The 19,365-nt window shown below is 36.8% G+C and overlaps 1 protein-coding gene across 3 annotated transcripts in view; it reads right to left on the bottom strand.

Annotated features, from left to right (window-relative positions):
- drp2 (dystrophin related protein 2) overlaps positions 1–19,365 on the bottom strand; it is a 175,408-nt gene that overhangs the window by 33,641 nt on the left and 122,402 nt on the right. For all 3 annotated transcript variants that reach the window (XM_084430709.1, XM_084430707.1, XM_084430708.1), the window contains 6 exons: positions 16,948–17,094; positions 14,161–14,239; positions 7,983–8,043; positions 4,758–4,819; positions 4,233–4,307; positions 2,082–2,283 (listed from right to left, as the gene is read on the bottom strand). In XM_084430709.1, the coding sequence (XP_084286835.1) occupies positions 2,082–2,283; positions 4,233–4,307; positions 4,758–4,819; positions 7,983–8,043; positions 14,161–14,239; positions 16,948–17,094 (626 nt within the window). The remainder of the gene's footprint in view (positions 1–2,081; positions 2,284–4,232; positions 4,308–4,757; positions 4,820–7,982; positions 8,044–14,160; positions 14,240–16,947; positions 17,095–19,365) is intronic.

The following is a 19,365-nucleotide window of genomic DNA, read 5'->3' as shown; positions in this document are numbered from 1 at the left end:
CCCATCTGAATCCTACAATGAGGATGCTGCCAGGGGCTGGTACTGCTAGCTGAGCAAAATAGTGATGCAGCAAGTATATATACACAGTGAACCTTTCAGATATTTGTATAGTGGTACATTTATTGCCTTATTCAATGTCGTATGCTTACAGGAAAAGACATTTCACATTTACTGCACCAGATAGACCTGTCAAAAAAGACTAAAGCAGGTCAGGAAGCATTTGAGCTCCACTGAGATCAAGATCTCACCAGCAAATCCAAACAGATTGCAGTACAGATCCAAAAATATTCTAGAAAACTGATCAAGCACTACCAAATCACATTTTGCTGTGTATAACAAGGAATCCCCTGTCAGTATTGCTACTAAAGGGGATATTTCCTACCTTGTTTGGCTTTCTTGTTCGACTGAGAGCTTTTCATTATCATCCTCATGCATGCTGCTCATTCTTATTCACATTCGTTTGTAGCAAAACAAAAAAGCAATTACTACCAATTATTCACAGGGTGAGAGCTCCAGTCATTAGCAGTAGGTAGTTAAGAGTCTGGTCTATATTTGAGACACATTCATGATGGTTAATAGAAAACAAACAAATATATCTTTTTTTATGTTGGCAAAGAAGCCAAAAGCTTGGCACAGTATATGATTTTTAAAGTCAAGCAGAGAACATTTTTAACTTCTACAGTATGATTAGTTGCCTGCTGGTGATTTCTCAGTGACATAGTCATAATTTCATTCACTTAACTGTGGAAAAAGGAGAACACCTAGGAGAACACCTTTGCCTACTGGTAAGAGATTTTAGAGTCAATAAGAGTGTCCACACTAGGCAGGTTCTTAGAAACTAGTCATTATATTCATGTTGCTTTCATATTGTTTTGAAAATGTACACAATTTCTTATACTTATTAATCTGACTTAACTTAGTTAAGTAGAGTCTACTTAATTTCATTTGTTAAATGTACTTAAATCTGTGTGCAAAAACTTGCGGGGAAAAATTAAGCAAATTTAACTTTGAAACCTTGAATATATTTGAGTGTACACATCTTAAAGGGATAGTTCACCCAAAAATGAAAATGCTGTCCTCATTTACTCACCTTCATGTTGTTCCAAACCTGTATGACTTTCTTTCTTCTGCTGAACACAAAAGAAGATATTTTGAAGAAAGTCGGTAACCAAACGACTGATGGACCCCATTGACTTCCATAGTAGAAAAAAAAAAAAAAAACTATGGAAGTCAATGGGGACCAGCAACTGTTTAATTACCAACCTTCTTTAAAATATCTTCTTTTGTGTTCAGCAGAAGAAAGGAAATCATACAGGTTTGGAACAACATGAGGGTGAGTAAATGATGACAGCATTTTCATTTTTGGTTGAACTATCCCTTTAAATCATTACTTTTCGAAAACAGTTTAAAATATATTTTTCTAGTTTTCTATATTTTTCTAATTCATAAATATCATTACGTTGTTGGGAAGTCAAATATCATCACAGTTTACAACAAACTAACCTTGTGTTGTCATAAAAAGGTCAGACTATCGGATATTTATTCTTTGTCTGTCTGTACCACATGACTTTGAGAATTCAAGAATACATTTTTTCTCTTTATTATAATAAGACCAATATTGTTATTATTACTTCATATTACTACTAAAAAGTGTTTATGTTCATTTAAATGCTGCAATGAAACAAAATGTAAATATTAAATGAAAACTTACAACTTACAGAATAAATGAATGCTAAATAGAAATATCAAAAAAATGTATTAAAAAAAAATAACACTGATCAGAACAGTCATATTACTCTGAATTTTTTTTTTTTTTTTTTTTTTTACTTTTCCCCCAAAAAATATCACAATTATTTTAATGCAGAAATGATTAGCATTTTAAGGCATTTTTAAATAAATTAACAGATAGGACAAGAGCGTCATGTCATAGACCCTTAAATCACAGAAAAAGGGCGCGCCTTATACACAGGCTGTGACTGACCAATAAAAGTGTCTTGCAGACAGCAGGAGGACGCAGAGTTGGTTTGACATCATTTGTGGGAGCAGATCAAAGGGGTTGTGGGTGACATTACCGTCAGTACCTGTCGTAAACGTTCAGCAGCCAGTTGAGACACATGTCGACGCACAGGGGGATATTGATCAAGATGGACCTTTCCTCCTCTAGTCTCTCGTACAGGGAAGTGAGTGCGTGGATGACTTCGACCACATCCATCACATGTTCGGCGTGCTGCAACTCCTGTTCTCTAAACACGTCCACCACACTGCTCAGCTTCAACAGGTCCACTAGAAAACACACACATATAGGCCAGATGCTTATTACTGCATGTGGAGTGATAACTAATGAGATTTGACTGTTCTAACATCAATTTATCTGGCCATCTCTAGTGCATCTGTGAGAGTATAGGCTAAAGGCTGTGTGCTGAATGTCATCCCAATTGGATAATGAGCTGAAACATGGAAGAGGCAGAGTGGTCATGGTGCTTTCAGGGTTAGGTTGGTAGACAGAGACACTAACAGGCTTTTGTTGATGCTCTTTTTATACAGCCATCCTCAATCATCATCACAGTTTCTGTAGCAGCCTGGTTATTAATTCGGCTAATGACATAGAATAGCAAACCAGGAGTCAAGGTGCACAAAGAGTAAAGAGAGGGAATGAAAGAGAGAGAGAGAGATGATGTCCTGAGAGACACTAAAATGCACATGCCAAGCTCAATAGTGGGTTCAACCTAATAAAGTAACATGAACAATTTATTCATGTTTTCTTCATGAAGATCATTCTACAAAACAGGTACATATGTGAAAAATGCTCACATATGTACATATGTGGAAAAAAAGACTATCAACAAACAGCTGATGGCAACATTTACTGTGCTACTATAGACAGTTGTGTGTTCGTGTGTGTGTTTAAGGTATTTCCCATGGGGACATACAGTAATTGTAATACTTTACATAGTAGGCTTATACCAGAACTTTTCGATCTTGACAAGTTTTGGTCCCTATGGGGAAAACAGCTTATAAAATCATATTAAATTAGGGTTTGTTTGTTTGTTTTTTTAAATGTAAAAATGTAGAAAGTTTTCTGTGAGTGATGTTTAGGGGATAGACTATACAGTTTGTACAGTATAAAAACCATTATGTCTAAAGAAATTCCCCATAAAACATGGAAACCATGTGTAAAAACAATTTTACTGAAAACAGGTTAATGGCCATCTGTGATTTTATTTAACAATATGAGCTAGTATTAATTCTGAAATTTCTTTTTTATATTTTTTGAATGGCATCACCATTTCAAGATGTGAACATTTCAAGGACTACCTAAAGTCTCCTCTTTATCACTTTTTTTGACAAGTCTGTGGGTTGAGGACAATCTTAAACCTTTTTTTGAAAAGCATTGTTTTGAAAAGCAGGACCTTGTAGTTTCAAAACCCTGAGGAATAAGTCTGCAATGTCAGATTAAACTGTAAAACCATCAACCTTCAAGAAATCACAACTTTCTAAAGTATGTCTTCAGAAAGTATGGTACAATGCATTTTACATTTTTACTTCATTACTTGATTAAATACACTTATCAAATGGGAAACGGACAAGTTTTATAGAAGTATCAATTTATCCTGTTGACCACACGATTCAAAACTCTCCACAAAGGAGTCAAGTTTGGCTAGTTAGCATGGCCAAGCCCCTGCTGGTAGATGTTGTACAACTACATCAATTGCACAACATTTTACAGTTGACACATTCAAAAGAGGCAAAAAAGCAAATCTTTTGCAAGACACATATGAATCACAAATATTTCAGAGTATTAAAACAGATGTTTTACCACAGCGCTCGATTACTTCTTGTTAAAGGCTCTTAAAAGCATAAAACGGACTTATATGGATCCGTGTATATTTATATTCTGTGCACAGTGGAGGGGCTGAGGGAAAGAAGGGAACTGCCAACGAGAGAGAGCTCCTGTCTGGACAATGGCAGATAAACCTCCACCCGCAAAGCGTGTCACAGGGGGAACAGTGGTTAATTCCTTATGCAGACTTCTTAATTACCACCCGCAAAGAAGTACAATCACACCAATTATTAGGCTTAATTAAGCTGCATAAAAATCACTGGGCTCTAATGAAACAGACAGATCAGAAGCCCACAGCAGGGCCAGCCTCGTACAAGAATAATCAATGACTTGTGCTCAGAGAACAGGAGAGGAAAAGGGCAAACCAATGTGGGTGTTGCTTTTTACATACATCTTAAAGCCTTCTGCACGTGCCTCAGCTTCATGGCCGTCCTGTATGCAGAGAACTTGATGTTATTCAGGTCCGCTGTGAGAGAACAGCAGGGGAGATGGGACAGTAAAAAGAGAGAATAACATAAGGAATGAGAAAAAAGCTGCAAAGGAATTAGCAAACAGAGAGGTGGAAAGCAATGTGTCACTTCAGTGGAGTTGAGCGGTTTATGCTCATACCGTGCCGGAGTGTTTAGACTACCTGGGTCACGTCGCATAAGATTAACACACACAGTAAACCCCTTTTAATCATTAATAATTAGAAGCTATAGTTGTGGCCCAGCTGCCCTCGGGTTAACACGAGAGCTGTCGACATCTCTGGGGTGGGATGAAATATTAGGTTATAATTAGAGGTCCAGGTAAAGAAATCCCGCTCAGTGTAAGACCATCTTCTACTTGGTGTATTTGAGCTTGTGTGTGTCCACATCACGGTTCCCCAGTGGGAAGTAGACACATAGAAGAAATAAGAGCAGAGTTTAACTCTCACCCAGAGCATGGTATAATTCAGTCATCTTTGGATGGTCCCAGCAGGTTGTCTGGGCCTGATGGCTATAAAAGTGGAGAGAAAGAGAGAGAAGTGAAGCAGTGAAGCCAAAAATAGAAAAACACAGAGAGAAGAGGGAGAACACATGCAAGAGACCCTCATGCCACTCCAAAACTGAAAAATGTCCCCTCTGTTGCAGCTTTGAAAGCAATTCGCATATTACACACCGCTTTAAAAGTTTTATGATAGAACAAAAAAAGCCATTGGAATAGTGACATGATGGTGCAACTTTAATTCTTGGGTGAACCATCCCTTTAAGTGTACAAATGTTTTGTATATAAATCCATAACTATACAAATCAAAAAATGCTACAGTAAAAAAAAGTTTAATTGTGTTACCTAATTGTATGCATTGAAAAACTGTAAGTGGTTGTAAATATATGTAATTTTATTGTAAAATACTATCATATTTTGTTTTTTACAAGTAAATCTAACAATTACTGTGTAATTTGCAGTGATGAACAGTAAAAGCACTTTTCCAGAAGTCTCTGCATGACAGATCACATGATTTTAGTTCAAATAATTTAATTTCTTCTTATTTTTGTTATCAGTAATGTACATTGGGGTGTTTTGTGGTTCATCTTCTGTTATTTGGTTATTGTTTATTGCATTATTTTAGTGTCATGTGTGTTACTCTAAAGCTGTTTTGTCTTTGTGTGTGTGTGGGAACTGGCCGCGTTTTATGATCAGATCACTTATGATGAATCTAATTCATTATGTAGCTTTTATTTGACCACCTGCATTATTATGGTGGTTGGTTATCAGTACATTTAAGGTAAAAATTAAGGTCAAATGCAGAGTTCAAGGTGATTGGTATATTCACATCATAATACATCACTTAATTTGATATGCAGTTATCAGTTGTAAAATATACAGGCATCAATACGCAATCCCTGAAACATTGCCATAGTATGGAGTGAGAGACAGAGAGCGAGCACTGACAACGATCTCGAACAAAGATCTCAGTGTCATTAAGAGCTCATATCCTCAAACATAAGGGTTTTCTTTATGACATTCAATGGAAAGCTTAAATACTACACATGGCTCGAACAGGCATGTACAATAAGAGCTAGATAAATCTGATACATGTGTGCTACATGCTTTACTGCAACAACCACTCATGACTTCCTGCACTTTACAGCCTATATTGTACCAGCAGCCAAAAAACTTAAATAAATAAGTGAGAGGACCTGAAGAGGGCAGTTTGCCAGCTGTTCATTCACTCATCATTACTTATGCTAGTGATTACATTGATTGGCCAGTGACATGCATGAAAACCTTCTGTTGCAAATGTTTTACCCTGTGGCTTGTTCACATGGACCACCACTGTATCCCTTCTCACCATTTGAGTTTTAAAAGCATGACATGGATTTTTCCCTTTCTGCTCCCTTTGACGTCAGGGTTAGTCATGTGTTCTTGTCATTCTACCAGCCAATTGTAATTCCATCTGCAGTCATGTATATTTCCTGTGACTTCAGAATGATTAGTTATATGGCAGTCTATGGCTTTCAAAATATGAATAAATGCTATAATAGCAAATAATTAAACTAAAATAACACTGATGGGAATCACATAACTTTTTAAAGGTGACATTATGCCCCTTTTCACAAGATGTTATATAAATCTATGGTGTCCCCAGAATGTGTCTGTGAAATTTCAGCTCGAAATACCTCCCAGATTATTTGTTATAGCTTGTCAAATTTGGCACTTTTTGGGTGTGAGTAAAACACTCCGTTTTTGTGTGTCCCTTTGAATGCTAATCAGCTGCTGCTCCCCGCCCCCGTTCAGAAGACGGCCGATCCTTTACACAAGCTTCGGATACAATAACAAAACACACGAATAATATCTCACATCCAAGATCTCAGAAATAACCAGTAGCGGATTGCAGCCTTACAGAGAGACTCAGGAAGAGGTTGCCATTTTTAGACTGCACCTAGACGTTTCTGAATGGTTAGTGGATACATTGAGTTACATTGATCCATCTAATTCTAATCACCTTGCATGTCGTTAGCCTCATAGCATAATTGCCTAAGTCATATTTAAAAAAAAAAAGACTTAGGCAATTATGCTATGAGGCTAACGATGTACAGTCATGCTTAACTAAAGTTGACACAGTTTCCTGAGGCCTTTATAAGACAGCTGTGGCATATTTTGGTCAAATAGTGTCCTGTGCAGCCAACGACAAAACAGTTTGCATGCTTCACTCAAACTTTTAACATTGCGTTAGAACTGCTTACACTGTTGTTGCTTGCGAAAACCAAATGGCGGCACTGTGGGTTGAAACGTGCAGATTAAGGGCAGTAATATTATAAGATTCCCTTCCTACATCAGAAGGGGAACGAAATCTGATCAGCTTTTTTTTGACATGCTTGCAGAGAAAGGCTTACCAAAACAAAATTACTGGGTTGTCACCACACAAGTTTTCTGGGTTGGTAGATGCACCGGGGACCTGATTATGGCACTTAAACACGGAAAAGGTCAGATTTTCATGATATGTCATCTGAGCTGTAGCTGTGATTCCCATCAGTGCTATTTTCAGTTTTAAGTTTAGGTTTAGTTTAAGTTTCAGTAATTTTGTTGTGCTTTTGTCATTTTATTAGTTTTTGTTTTTTATATTTAGCTTTAATTTATTTTTTTATTTCAGATTTATTCATTTTACAACTTTATTTTATTTCTTGCAATTAGTGGCCAAGGTAGCATTCTTAATTTTTAAGATTTTCATCAAATATTTATATTTTATTTAATTACAGCTTTATTTAATTTACCAAAAATGTTTTTTAATAGTTTTAGTTAACAATAACACTGATTGCTATGAATAAAGATTTTAAACGGTAACATTCCGGGAAGCCATACAACTACCACTGAAAGATTTCTTTTAGCATTCCAATTCATCTCAAAGTATTACAGACCTCCTTTCTCTCGACTAAGGATGTTAACCTCTTAACAGACTCTGTCTGTTGTGACATATCAAATTATTAAAAATACACCGGGCTGCGTGACAAAAGGAATGCCACAGTTGAAATGTTGCAGCACAATAATCTTCTGCACCAGGGATCAGTAATTGAGTTTGCTTTCTATACCTGATAATCTGACATGCCCATCCCAGTTTCACACTGTCTCTCACACTTCTGATGCTCATAGATGGCTAATAGTTTACAGCTGGACTTACTTGATATAGTATGGCACTTTGTTTGGGGAAATGGCACGTTCCCAAGGAATCTGCACGGAGCCTGGAGTGACAAAGAAAGAAAAAGGGCAATATCAATCAGACAGACATGTCGAGCATGAAAAGCTATTTTGAAAATCTCAAATGGCACAGCTCAAGGTTCTTCAAGCATACTGTTTCCACACAGAGAGGTTATTAAACAACAGCACCTCAAAAGTGTTCAGAGTGGTAGAAAGCTTTTCTGTAAGTGTGGAGCTGTGTAAACTTCTTTATGTGGAGCTTCAAAGGTCAAACGCTGCTGTGCAATGATATACAAATGGTAAAAACTGAGAACTACAATCACTGAGCACTCAGCACCCCTGTATTCCTTCTCAGCTGCTTTTACAATCTGAAATGAATTAGGTGTCAACACCCTTAAAATTCTCGGTTTATGTAATGTTACATGTATTATACTTCCCTCTAGTCAGTGGTGGAACGAGGCCCAAGAGAGAAGACAGTGTGCCACCTCCGCACATGGCTTTCATAAGTACACTATACCTCTTTATTTCTCTATCCGAACTCCCTCTCTGATCCAGGGAAATCCCAAAATAAAGTGCCGCAAAATACGTCAGTAATAATTGCCAATAATAGTCCTCTGAGCCTCATATTCAGATAAGGGCCCGAGCTAAAGGCTAACCAAACAAAATCTTAAACAGTGCACTCTGTTTAGGGCTGGGTACCGAGTTCGATACTTTTTAGGTACCGACCGAATTGCCTCGATACTATCGAGTATCGAAAAATGACTTGTTTTTCGGTACCAGATTTCGATACCAAAGGGGTTAACTCGTCAACGTCAGTGCTCAAACAAATACATAGGCTATGAAATGCACAACGACACGCCTAAAGTCGCTCACGCACATACACGCAAACTCTACACACACGAGACGCGCGGAACTCTCTGCGCACATAATCATATGAGACGCGCGCGCGCGCACACAAACTGTCCACGCACATTCTCATATGAGACGCGAGCACACACACACAAACTCGCGCACATACTCAATGAGACACGAGCACACACACTCACAATACCCTAAAGATGTGGAAAAGTCGATCAAAAGTGTGGCTACATTTCTCCAGGCTCAATGCTAACAGCGCGCGATGCATTTGTGGTAAAATAATTGCTGCAAAGACCTGTACCGCGACAGATATGATGAAGACCTTGACAGTGCACGGAGTAAACATAAGAGCAGAAAGTTGCTCCGTTTTTGACTGGTAAATGAAGAGATACCTTGTTGATCACTCTGACAGTGCTTATATTGCAATTTACTGAATGTACACTGCCGTTCAAAAATGTGTTGGTCAGAATTTTTTTTCAGTAAGGATGCATTAAAGTGATAAAAAATTACCTTAAAACATGTGTAATGTTACAAAAGATTTCTGTTTCAAATAAATGCTGTTCTTTTGAAATTTTTATTCATCAAAGAATCATGAAAAAAATGTATCATAGTTTCCAAAAACTGTTTTCATATTTCTGAAGGATCATGTGACACTGAAGTAATGATTTTGAAAATTCAGCTTTGACAACACAGGAAAAAATTACATTTTGAAATATATTCAAATAAGATTTTAAATTGTAATACTATTCCACCAAACAAATTCAGCTTTGGTGAGCATGAGCTCTTTATAAAAAAATATTTTGTTCCTTATGTATATGTATGTATAAGGAATATTTTGTTCCTTTGTGCTTTTTTTTTTGTTCCTTTGTGCACTGACTAAGGAGCATGAGTCAAACTGAAAAAATAAAACCAAAGTTTTTCTGAGTTAATGTGTTATGTAATCTTGTTAAAATGGATTTCATAAAATTGGTATCGAAAAAAGTATCGTTCAGGAACCGGTATCGAAATCAAGGTATCGGTATTGGTATTGGTATCGAAATTTTTTGAACGATACCCAGCCCTAACTCTGTTGGTCGGTTTCGCAGACAAGGCTTAAGCCTAGTCCCAGAATAAAATACATGTTTGAGCTGTTTTAAAGGTGCTGTATGTAACTTTTTTACTCTACTAAAGCATAAAAATACCATGTTTGCAGATATTTATAAACTAAACTAAGTTCACATACTCATTTCTCTGAAAAACACCTCTACAGCCTTTTTTTTTATTATTATTATTTTACACATTCCGTGTTGTCAGTCGGTTTTTGTTTTGGTCTGTGTGATCTCGCCAGTTCATTCTAGGGATGCACGATGATATCGGCACAACATCGGTATCGGCCGATAAAAGCTTTAAATGACCATCATCGGCATCGGTCGATATGATCATTTCTGCCGATGAGCCTTGCCGATAGAGTGGCGCGTTTCCTATGTGCACGTGACGACCGTGCATGAGGGCCAGCAACTTAACATGTGGAGGCATTTCGAGCATGGGCGTCAGTTTGGTTTGAGATGTGCTGGGGACAGAGACGCATTCGCAAGTGCATTTTCAGAAGTGCTGGGTACAATGACGCAGTAATTTTTTTTCTCTTTCGAGGCAGGTCATGTTTTGAAAGACGATGTCCTGTAGCTTACTAATGTAAACTCTCCAAGCTACTAGGCTCTCCACAGAGCATAAAATATTCATTTTATTTTATAAAAAATTTTCGTGTTTGCATTTATGAGGAAAAACAGTGACAGTTCTCGGTTACGGACGTGAGCGCTCTGAAAGCGGCACTGAAAGAGACTGCTTTAAAACTTCCACAGAGACCGCAAACAGAAAGCACAAAGCCTTTCTAAGTGAATTTCGTTTTGTATTAATTGTATCTTAATTTTAATCAATGTTTCATCAACCAATTGCCTGGATTTAATAAATAATAAGTAAAGCAGTTAATAGATAATAGATGTCACGACACGGAGGCGCCCGCGATTGAACTGGAGCTAGTCTCATAAATGAAACGAAACTCAGCATAGCCTACTTGCCTCACAGACCTGAGAAATATATCTATTATCTACAGAACGCTTGTAATCACATTTTTAAACAGAACAATTCAAAACGAAAGAAAACTATGTAATCCGAAATGTGCATTTCTCTCTGGCGCGTTCACTACTGCGAAGATCGCGAGTCATCGTCAACTTCATCTTTGCAGCCGACACAGAAAACACTTGTTTATTAATAAACAATTAAAATGTCTCCTTGCTATATTTGACATATTCATAATCATTACTTTTGCGGTTCGTTGTGACTGCTTTTAGTTGCTTTATTGGCAGCGCCACCCTTACATGTTACATGAACGGGTCGCCACTGCATCAGCACCGAAAACAGGGGAGCATTTGGTAGACCTGTTCAAGTAGAAGATGTACATTTTTTAAATTTTTTATTTGAAAATTTATTTTTATTTATTTTACTCCTAAGGACTGAAGTTTGAAGTCTGAACTTAAAAATAAAATGTGGCACTGGCATATCATTTATTCTCCAAGTGAAATAATTTGCCTATTTTTCAGGGGTGAATGTCTGTCTACATTTGTAAAATTATACATTTATGGTAGAGTCAAATGTTGTTTTGTTTGTCTTGTGTATTGCCTTATCTACAACACATGAGTGTAATACGGTAAAGGTAGTACAGGAGAGAGACTTGGATTTCTCTTAAGTAAAATTAAAGTGTAAATATATCAGGGGGAAAATGTGTACATATATCGGTATCGGACAAAATTAGTTTGAAAATATCGGCATATCAAATATCGGCCAAAATGCAATATCGTGCATCCCTAGTTCATTCAATAGTATTTCGACACCCTGGGATGCCGGTTGGCAGGAAACACAGCGTATTGCAGCCTTGGAAATGAGGAAACAAACTGGGTCAGATATTGCAGATTCCACAAAACCTAAAAGCCTTGATATCTATCTAAAAATCTCTATGAACCAGAGCATATTAAAATGCGGATAAATCAACTCATTAACTTACTCAGTAAGTCTCCTCGGCTTTCCTTGTCAATTGTGCTCGTTCCTTTTGCGTGTACTCAAACTGGCAACCCAGTTTGAGTACAGTCTGAGGAGTGTCGAGTCTGAGGAGGAGGGGGCAGGGGAAACAACAATCTCCCATATTTTGAATTTGGACTGCAGTACCTATCTCAACCACTAGCTGCCATTCTTACAGACAGCACCTTTAATTGAAAGCAACTTGCACTGACATCTCTTAAAATATGCCAGTGTCATTGTTTTGTCTCAAGATTCACACCAGTAATGTTTTTTCTATGGTATGTTTAAAATATCCTGGCTTAATCTAAACTTTGCCTGTGAAACTAGGGGCCCATTCTTTGTACGTGGATTACTCTGGATTTTAATGTTAAAGATTTGACATGATTCAGGATTGTTAGGTTCTTCGAAGATCATCCCGGAGTTGCTGTAATAGCAACAGGTCCATAAGCTCAAACCTGCACGGGAGCAGGCTTATTTCATGTGAACAGGATTAGATTGTATTTTTTTAGGCGGATACTTAAATTGATTCTTAAAATCTGTTTGAGCCACTGCTACATTTTCTTACAAGAGTACCTTACTGAATCAGGAACAATAATAATTTTAAAATAATAATATTATTATATTGTTGTGTAGTCTATCATAATATAGACATAGATGGGAGTGGCTTGATGCAGTGCATGAGATGTGCATCACAGGTAAAAATTAAATGAATTGCTAATAAAGCCTGGCCTGTACAAATACTAGCAATGAAAATAACTGGGAATCATGTAACAAACAGTACACATTTAATTTTTCTATCATAACTTATTTCGTTAAGGTCCCTTGGCTGTTTCCTTACAAAGGTCCAGAACTTCTGCAGGTTTTTCGCCAGGTGTGTGATGTTCTTAATTAATGTCATTATGTTGCTGTCTTGTTGTCAGCCAATCGCTGCATTACTGATCATGGTTTCGAGTATCGATATATCTGCCCTTTCCAATGAACACAAGAACGTGCAGAAATCTCAGACAACTTAAAGGGATAGTTCACCCAAAAATGAAAATTCTGTCATCATTTACTCACCCTCAAGTTGTTTCAAACCTGTAAGAATTTCTTTTTTCTGATGAACACAAAAGAAGATATTTTGAAAAATGTCTGTAACCAAACAGTTGATGGACCCCATTGACTTCCATAGTATTTTTTTTTCCTACTATGGAAGTCAATGGGGTCCATCAACTGTTTGGTTACAGACATTTTTCAAAATATCTTCTTTTGTGTTCATCAGAAAAAAGAAATTCTTACTGGTTTGAAACAACTTGAGGGTGAGTAAATGATGACAGAATTTTCTTTTTTGGGTGAACTATCCCTTTAATCCAGATATTTTAATCAAATCCACAAATACATTTGAAGAACCAAATAAGCCAGAGATCAGCTATCATGATTAGAAGATCTGGCATCTGTCACATCATCTCAGATGTGTTAAGGGAGGTATAAAGAATGGACCCCAGGCCTGTACGTTTTTGCTAACTTTTATCTGGTTCTTAGTTGTCCCATAAGTAGACTACCTGTCATTCTGGACTCTATACTCCCACCTATCGCCCTGGATGTATGAAGTTTGTTCTTTTTTGACTATGTTTTCTTTGTCTCTTATATCAGTGGTTCTCAACTCCAGTCCTCGGGACCCACTGCTCTGCACATTTTGTATGTCTCCCTTATTTAACACACCTGAATCAGATCATCAGCTCATTAGGAGAGACTCCATGAACTGAACTGAGTGTGTCAGATTAGAGAGACATACAAAATGTGCAGAGCAGCGGGTCCTGAGGACTGGAGTTGAGAACCACTGTCTTATATTATACCCATCCATTATGGACATTCTTGGATTCAATCTAAATTGTTTGTGCATAGTTGGTGGTTTGCATTGATACGCTACTAAAGCGGAATTTTATAGAATACTTTTATGTATTGTCTCTATTTTTATGTGTATGTCTGGATTTTGCATCTCATTTGAGTATAGATCACAATGATATTTCTCAAAAGTTCTTTTCATTTATTTATGTGAAAACTTAGTGGGTGGACATTTAAAATTCCGCCAAAAATGTTAAAGAGCCATTCTCTTTTGTAGCTGAACTGCGTGAGTTGGTTGAGTCCAAGTCAAGATCTGAGCCCAGACATTGTCTAAATGTCACTGTCTTTGTCCTGGAATGTTTCACCACTGAGCTCCATCAGCCCATCCCTCGCTCTCTATGGCTTCAAATAAGTTATACCACACTTACTAGAAAGGAAGTGCTGTGATCCGGGGCCAAAATCTCTGTGGGCATCTTGCAATTGTTTTAGACGTTCTTCAATAGATCCCTTGAGTAGAAAAGGAGAAAGAGGAGTTATTTTATATACTAAATCATAGTTCTCTGATCGTATAATGGAATGGTTCACCAAAAAACAGAACGTCAGATGGGTTTTAAACACCATGACGATGAGCAGATGACAAAATTTTCATTTTGAGGTCCCTTTAAGTTTTGTTTTATATGGACCAGTGTACCAGTCTACTGCCCCCAATCAGTTTTTGAAGAATTCATACTGAATAAATAAGCACTGACTCTGGATAAATGCTCTGAAAAGAGTGATAATAAGAAAAGTGGTGAGAGTGTTGCACAAGTTTCCCAAGAGTAATCCAGGTCTGTCGTTGTCGCCACCAATCAGACGTCTCTGGGGAATGGTGGATTACCTAATTAAAGTTATTTACAATGTAAATCATTCAGAGGATGTCAAAACACTGATATGAAGGCCAACAAATCCACTTAAGCATGAAGTATTTTATTTCCCTCATTCTCTTCCTGTATTCTCTCCGTTTCTGTGAGGCATTTCAAGGACAACCAGCACTGCTTTGCAATATATATATATATATATATATATATATATATATATATACACACACACACACATACATACAGTATATATATATATATATATATATATATATATATATATATATATACACACACACACACCTGCGCGACACATCCGTCTCGTATCTCTCATATCTATCTGTCTGTCTGTCTATCTGTCTGTCTGTCTGTCTGTCTGTCTATCTATCAAATATATAAATAATAATATAAATAAATAAAAATATATATTATTTTTATATATTTTTTTAATGACAATTTTAATCGATTGACAGCCCTAACAAACGTAAATACAACCTCAGATGGCCAACAACAACACATGACATATTACAGTGTCATAATTCATTTAACAAAAATAAAGCCAAAATGGAGAAGCCATGTGTGACAAACTAAGTACACCCTATGATTTATTGGCTTGTAGAACCACTTTAGCAGCAATTATTTGAAGTGATCATTTTCTACATGAATTTATCATTCTCTCACATCATTGTGGAGGAATTTTTGCCCGCTCATCTTTGCAACATTGCTTCAGTTCTTTCAGGTTTGAAGACATTTGTTTATGCACAGCTCTCTTAAGGTCCTTACACAGCATGTTAATTTCACCATTGACTGGGCTATTGCCACACCTTGATTCTTTTCTTTTTCAGCCATTCTGTTGTAGATTTGCTGGTGTGCTTTGGATAATTGTTTGACCTAATTTCAGCTTTTGCTGTCGGACAGATGGCCTCACATTTGACTCTAGAATACTTTGGTATACAAAGGAGTTCATGGTCAACTCAAAGACGAGGGTCCTTGGCTGAAAAACAAGCTCAAATCATCAACCCTCCACAACCGCGCTTGACAGTTGGTATGAGGTGTTTGTGCTGATATGCTGTGTTTGGTTTTCGCCAAACATGGAGCTGTGCATTATGGCCGAACATCTCCACTTTGGTCTTGTCTGTCCAAAGGACATTGTTTCAGAAATGGTTTGTTCAGATGCAACTTTGCAAACATAAGCCGTGCTGCCATGTGTTCTTTTTTAGAGAGAAGAGGCTTTCTCCTGGCAATCCTTCCAAACATCCCATACTTCAGTCTTTCTCTAATACTGTCATGCAAACTGAGGCAAGTAGAGTCTGAGGTGCAGTTCTTGGGTTTTTTGCAGTTTCTCTGAGCATTGCACGGCCTGACTGTGGGATGAATTTGCAGAGACGTCCACTCCTTGGAAGATGTATAATAATGTGCTTCAAATTGTTTGGAAATGGCCTTGTAACCCTTCCTAGATTGATGGGCAGCAACAATTGCTTCTCTAAAATCATTGCTAATGTCTTTTTAAAGACATTTGATTAGCAGCGCCTTACTGCTACTTACCCTATTAATTCATATGGAAGCAGTAAGGGTGTACTTAGTTTGTCACACATGGCTTCTCCATTTTGGTCTGGTTTTTGTTAAATAAACCTTGGACCATAACTCATGTGTTGTTGTTCATCACAATTTTAAGACCTGCTAAGGACCAGATGATTTTTTATTATGTCCTGATATGTAAAACCATAGAATTCAAAAGGGTGTACTTTCTTTTTCACATGAAGTTTATGAATGTATGAACATGTATTAATGTTTAAGGATTAAAAGCCAAGGATTTATCAACACAGCATTTCTCATTGCATTCATACTACAAACACCACAAGAAATGCTCAGATAATAGTCCTGTGTGTTTTCCCTTACATTAGGTCACACACAAACTGCTGCAGATATGCATTTAATAGTCATTTTTCAATAACTGGATTCACACACTCACATGTACTTCTCACTCTCCCTGCATCTCTTTCTGGCTCTTTTAAGCTCCTCTTACACATAAAACAACCAGATGCAATCGAAACACTCAATTTCATTTTACATCTTCTCTATTTTCTCATTGGAAAGGCCTTTGTTTTCCCATGAGCATGTAGACAAAAGGCACTTCCCGTGACCGATGATAATGGAGCCATCACCGCTCCCAGCCAGGCAGGACCAGCTTATTATATTCTATCTCCTTAGCTCCATTTTTCATAGTGCATATGCACAAACTTAGTTGGATGGAGTCAGCGCTGGCAATGGTGACCGGTGTACTGTATGATCTCCATAGGGGTCCATTAGTCATGGTGGGTAGGTAAGGATGAGATAAGGATGGTGTGAGTTCACTACCTGCAAAAGTTTCCATCTGTTGTTGAGGTGCTCCAGGGCTCTGGCGTTCTCCATGGACAAGTGCACGTCAGCTATGGCCAGCTGATGGGCCAGGTCGTTTATGTGTTTCATTCCTTCCTTCACCTGGGCCAGCTCTTCTTTAAACAGCTACAAAAGAAAGAGAAAATGAGATGGATGATCAATACATATATAAATATATGATTCCTCACTGAAACTTTCCATCTGATTTCTGAGTGCACTATGCATTGTGTTACTACTGATGTTACATTTAAGTGTTACAACTATGCCTGCTTTCCACTACAAATGATTTAAAGGATAAAAAAAGTTGTGATACTGACAGGCTAGCCACAGGGTGGATATTTTAGATGTTTAAAGGGATCTTTTATTCCATTCACAGCCTACACTTGTCCATTTTCATTCAATCCGCCACCACTGCTTGCTTCGTTCCACACATTTACATTGAGGAGCTACACTGGGCATAATTGCAAGAAAGATCCAGTCTGTTGATAGCAGTGAAACTGCACCAAATGTCTAAGTGTGACTAGACCCAATGTGTGTGAGAGAACTGGTGACAAGTGAAAAACTGAAAAAAATGCAGAGAGAAATGTTTTTGAAAGTGAAAAGCTGAGTTGAAATTCACCACCATTTAGGGTTGGTACGATGGTATTTGTTTTATTTTTTTTTATGTTTTTGAAAGAAGTCCCTTATGCTCACCCAGGCTGCATTTATTTTATCAAAAATACAGTAAAAACAGTAAGATTGTGAAATGTTATTACAATTTAGAAGAACTGGTTCCTATTTGATTATATATATAAAAAAAAAAATTATTCCTGTGATGCAAAGCTGAGTTTTTAGCAGCCGTTACTTCACTCTTCAATGTCACACGACACGATCCTTCAGAAATCATTCTAACATGCTGATTTGGTGCTCAAGATTTTTCTTATTATCATCAATGCTGAAAACATTGTTGTGCTGATTAATATTTTTGTGGAGACAATGATAAATTATTTATAGGGGTGTAATGATACACATGTCACGATTTGATACATAACTCATGATACTATCACATTGTTTTAAGTCTAAATAAAAAAAGAGTTTTTATTTATTATTATTATTACTTCTAAGACATAAGGTACAAAGTTCACAAAAAAATTATGTTGATTAAAATGCTAAATTTGGTATGAACGTGGGTGGTGGACTTGAATAGACTTAAACTTGGTCTTGGTTCCCAATGCACAGTGCAATGGAGACACCAGAATAAAAATATTCATGATTCTGAAGCTGAAAATGTGTCGGACACATACAGTATGCTTGCACTCTGTAACTGACACAAAAAAACATAGGCCTTTTTATTTTACTGGTAAAATGAGACATTTGGCATTATCAGGACCCACAAATATTTACCCATTAAATTATACATTATATTCAATGTTATACTGTATATAGTAGTTTAATTTAGTACTGTCACTGAAACTCCCGCTATTAATGCACTTACATGATAAGAATAAAACAACTAAAATACTTTGAATAATCATACTACTAAAACTAAATGCGATATGGTGATTTAAAGGGGTCATGAACTGCATTGTTTTATCATTTTATAATGTGTCCTGTGGTGCACTTATAATGTTAGTATGATTTCTTTTGAATTTAGAAATAAAAGGCATTTTTCCTAGCCTGATTTTAGCCCTCTGATATGAACGATCTGTTTGAAGTGAAATATCTAATGTGAGACTTCAGTCACAGAATGAATGCAGCGATCTCCTCACGGCAAACTCGATTTCTGCACATTAACGAATGCTTTCATCAGAACTAACAGTGCAAACACATTATAAATAAGAGATAAGAAATAAGAGATTTTTATGCGGTACATTTCACTGTGGATTCTTTGGTAAATCAGTCGGAATTTCGGCGCAGGCTTTGCAAACAGACTTTTACGATATGGACTCAACAGTAATATGATGTAAGTATCCGTATTAATTTTAATGGCTGATCTGTGACCAGTGATAGATATATATATATATATATATATATATATATATATATACACAGTGCAATGCATAAGTGAATACACCCATGCTAAAGTTGACTAAAAAGAGGAATAAAAAATCATATTTTGGAAATTGAACTTAATGCCTTAATTAAAAAAATTAGGAAAAATCCAACCTTTAAGGACACCAATTTTCTTTGTGAATGAATAATGTATCGTAAATAAATAAATAAATGTTCTTCCTTAAAATACATGGTGCATAAGTGAGTACACCCCTATGTTAAATTCCCATAGAGGCAGGCAGATTTTTATTTGTAAGTATTTTTTTTTTTTTTTTAATTTAGGATACTATGCATCCTGATAAAGTTCCCTTGGCCTTTGGAATTAAAATAGCCCCACATCATCACATAGCCTTCACCATACCTAGA

The sequence above is a fragment of the Rutilus rutilus genome (genome assembly GCF_951802725.1).
Source record: "Rutilus rutilus genome assembly, chromosome: 14".
Lineage (NCBI taxonomy): Eukaryota > Metazoa > Chordata > Actinopteri > Cypriniformes > Leuciscidae > Rutilus > Rutilus rutilus.
The sequence above is the reverse complement of the archived record's forward strand: the minus strand, read 5'-3'. Positions and strand labels throughout refer to the sequence as shown.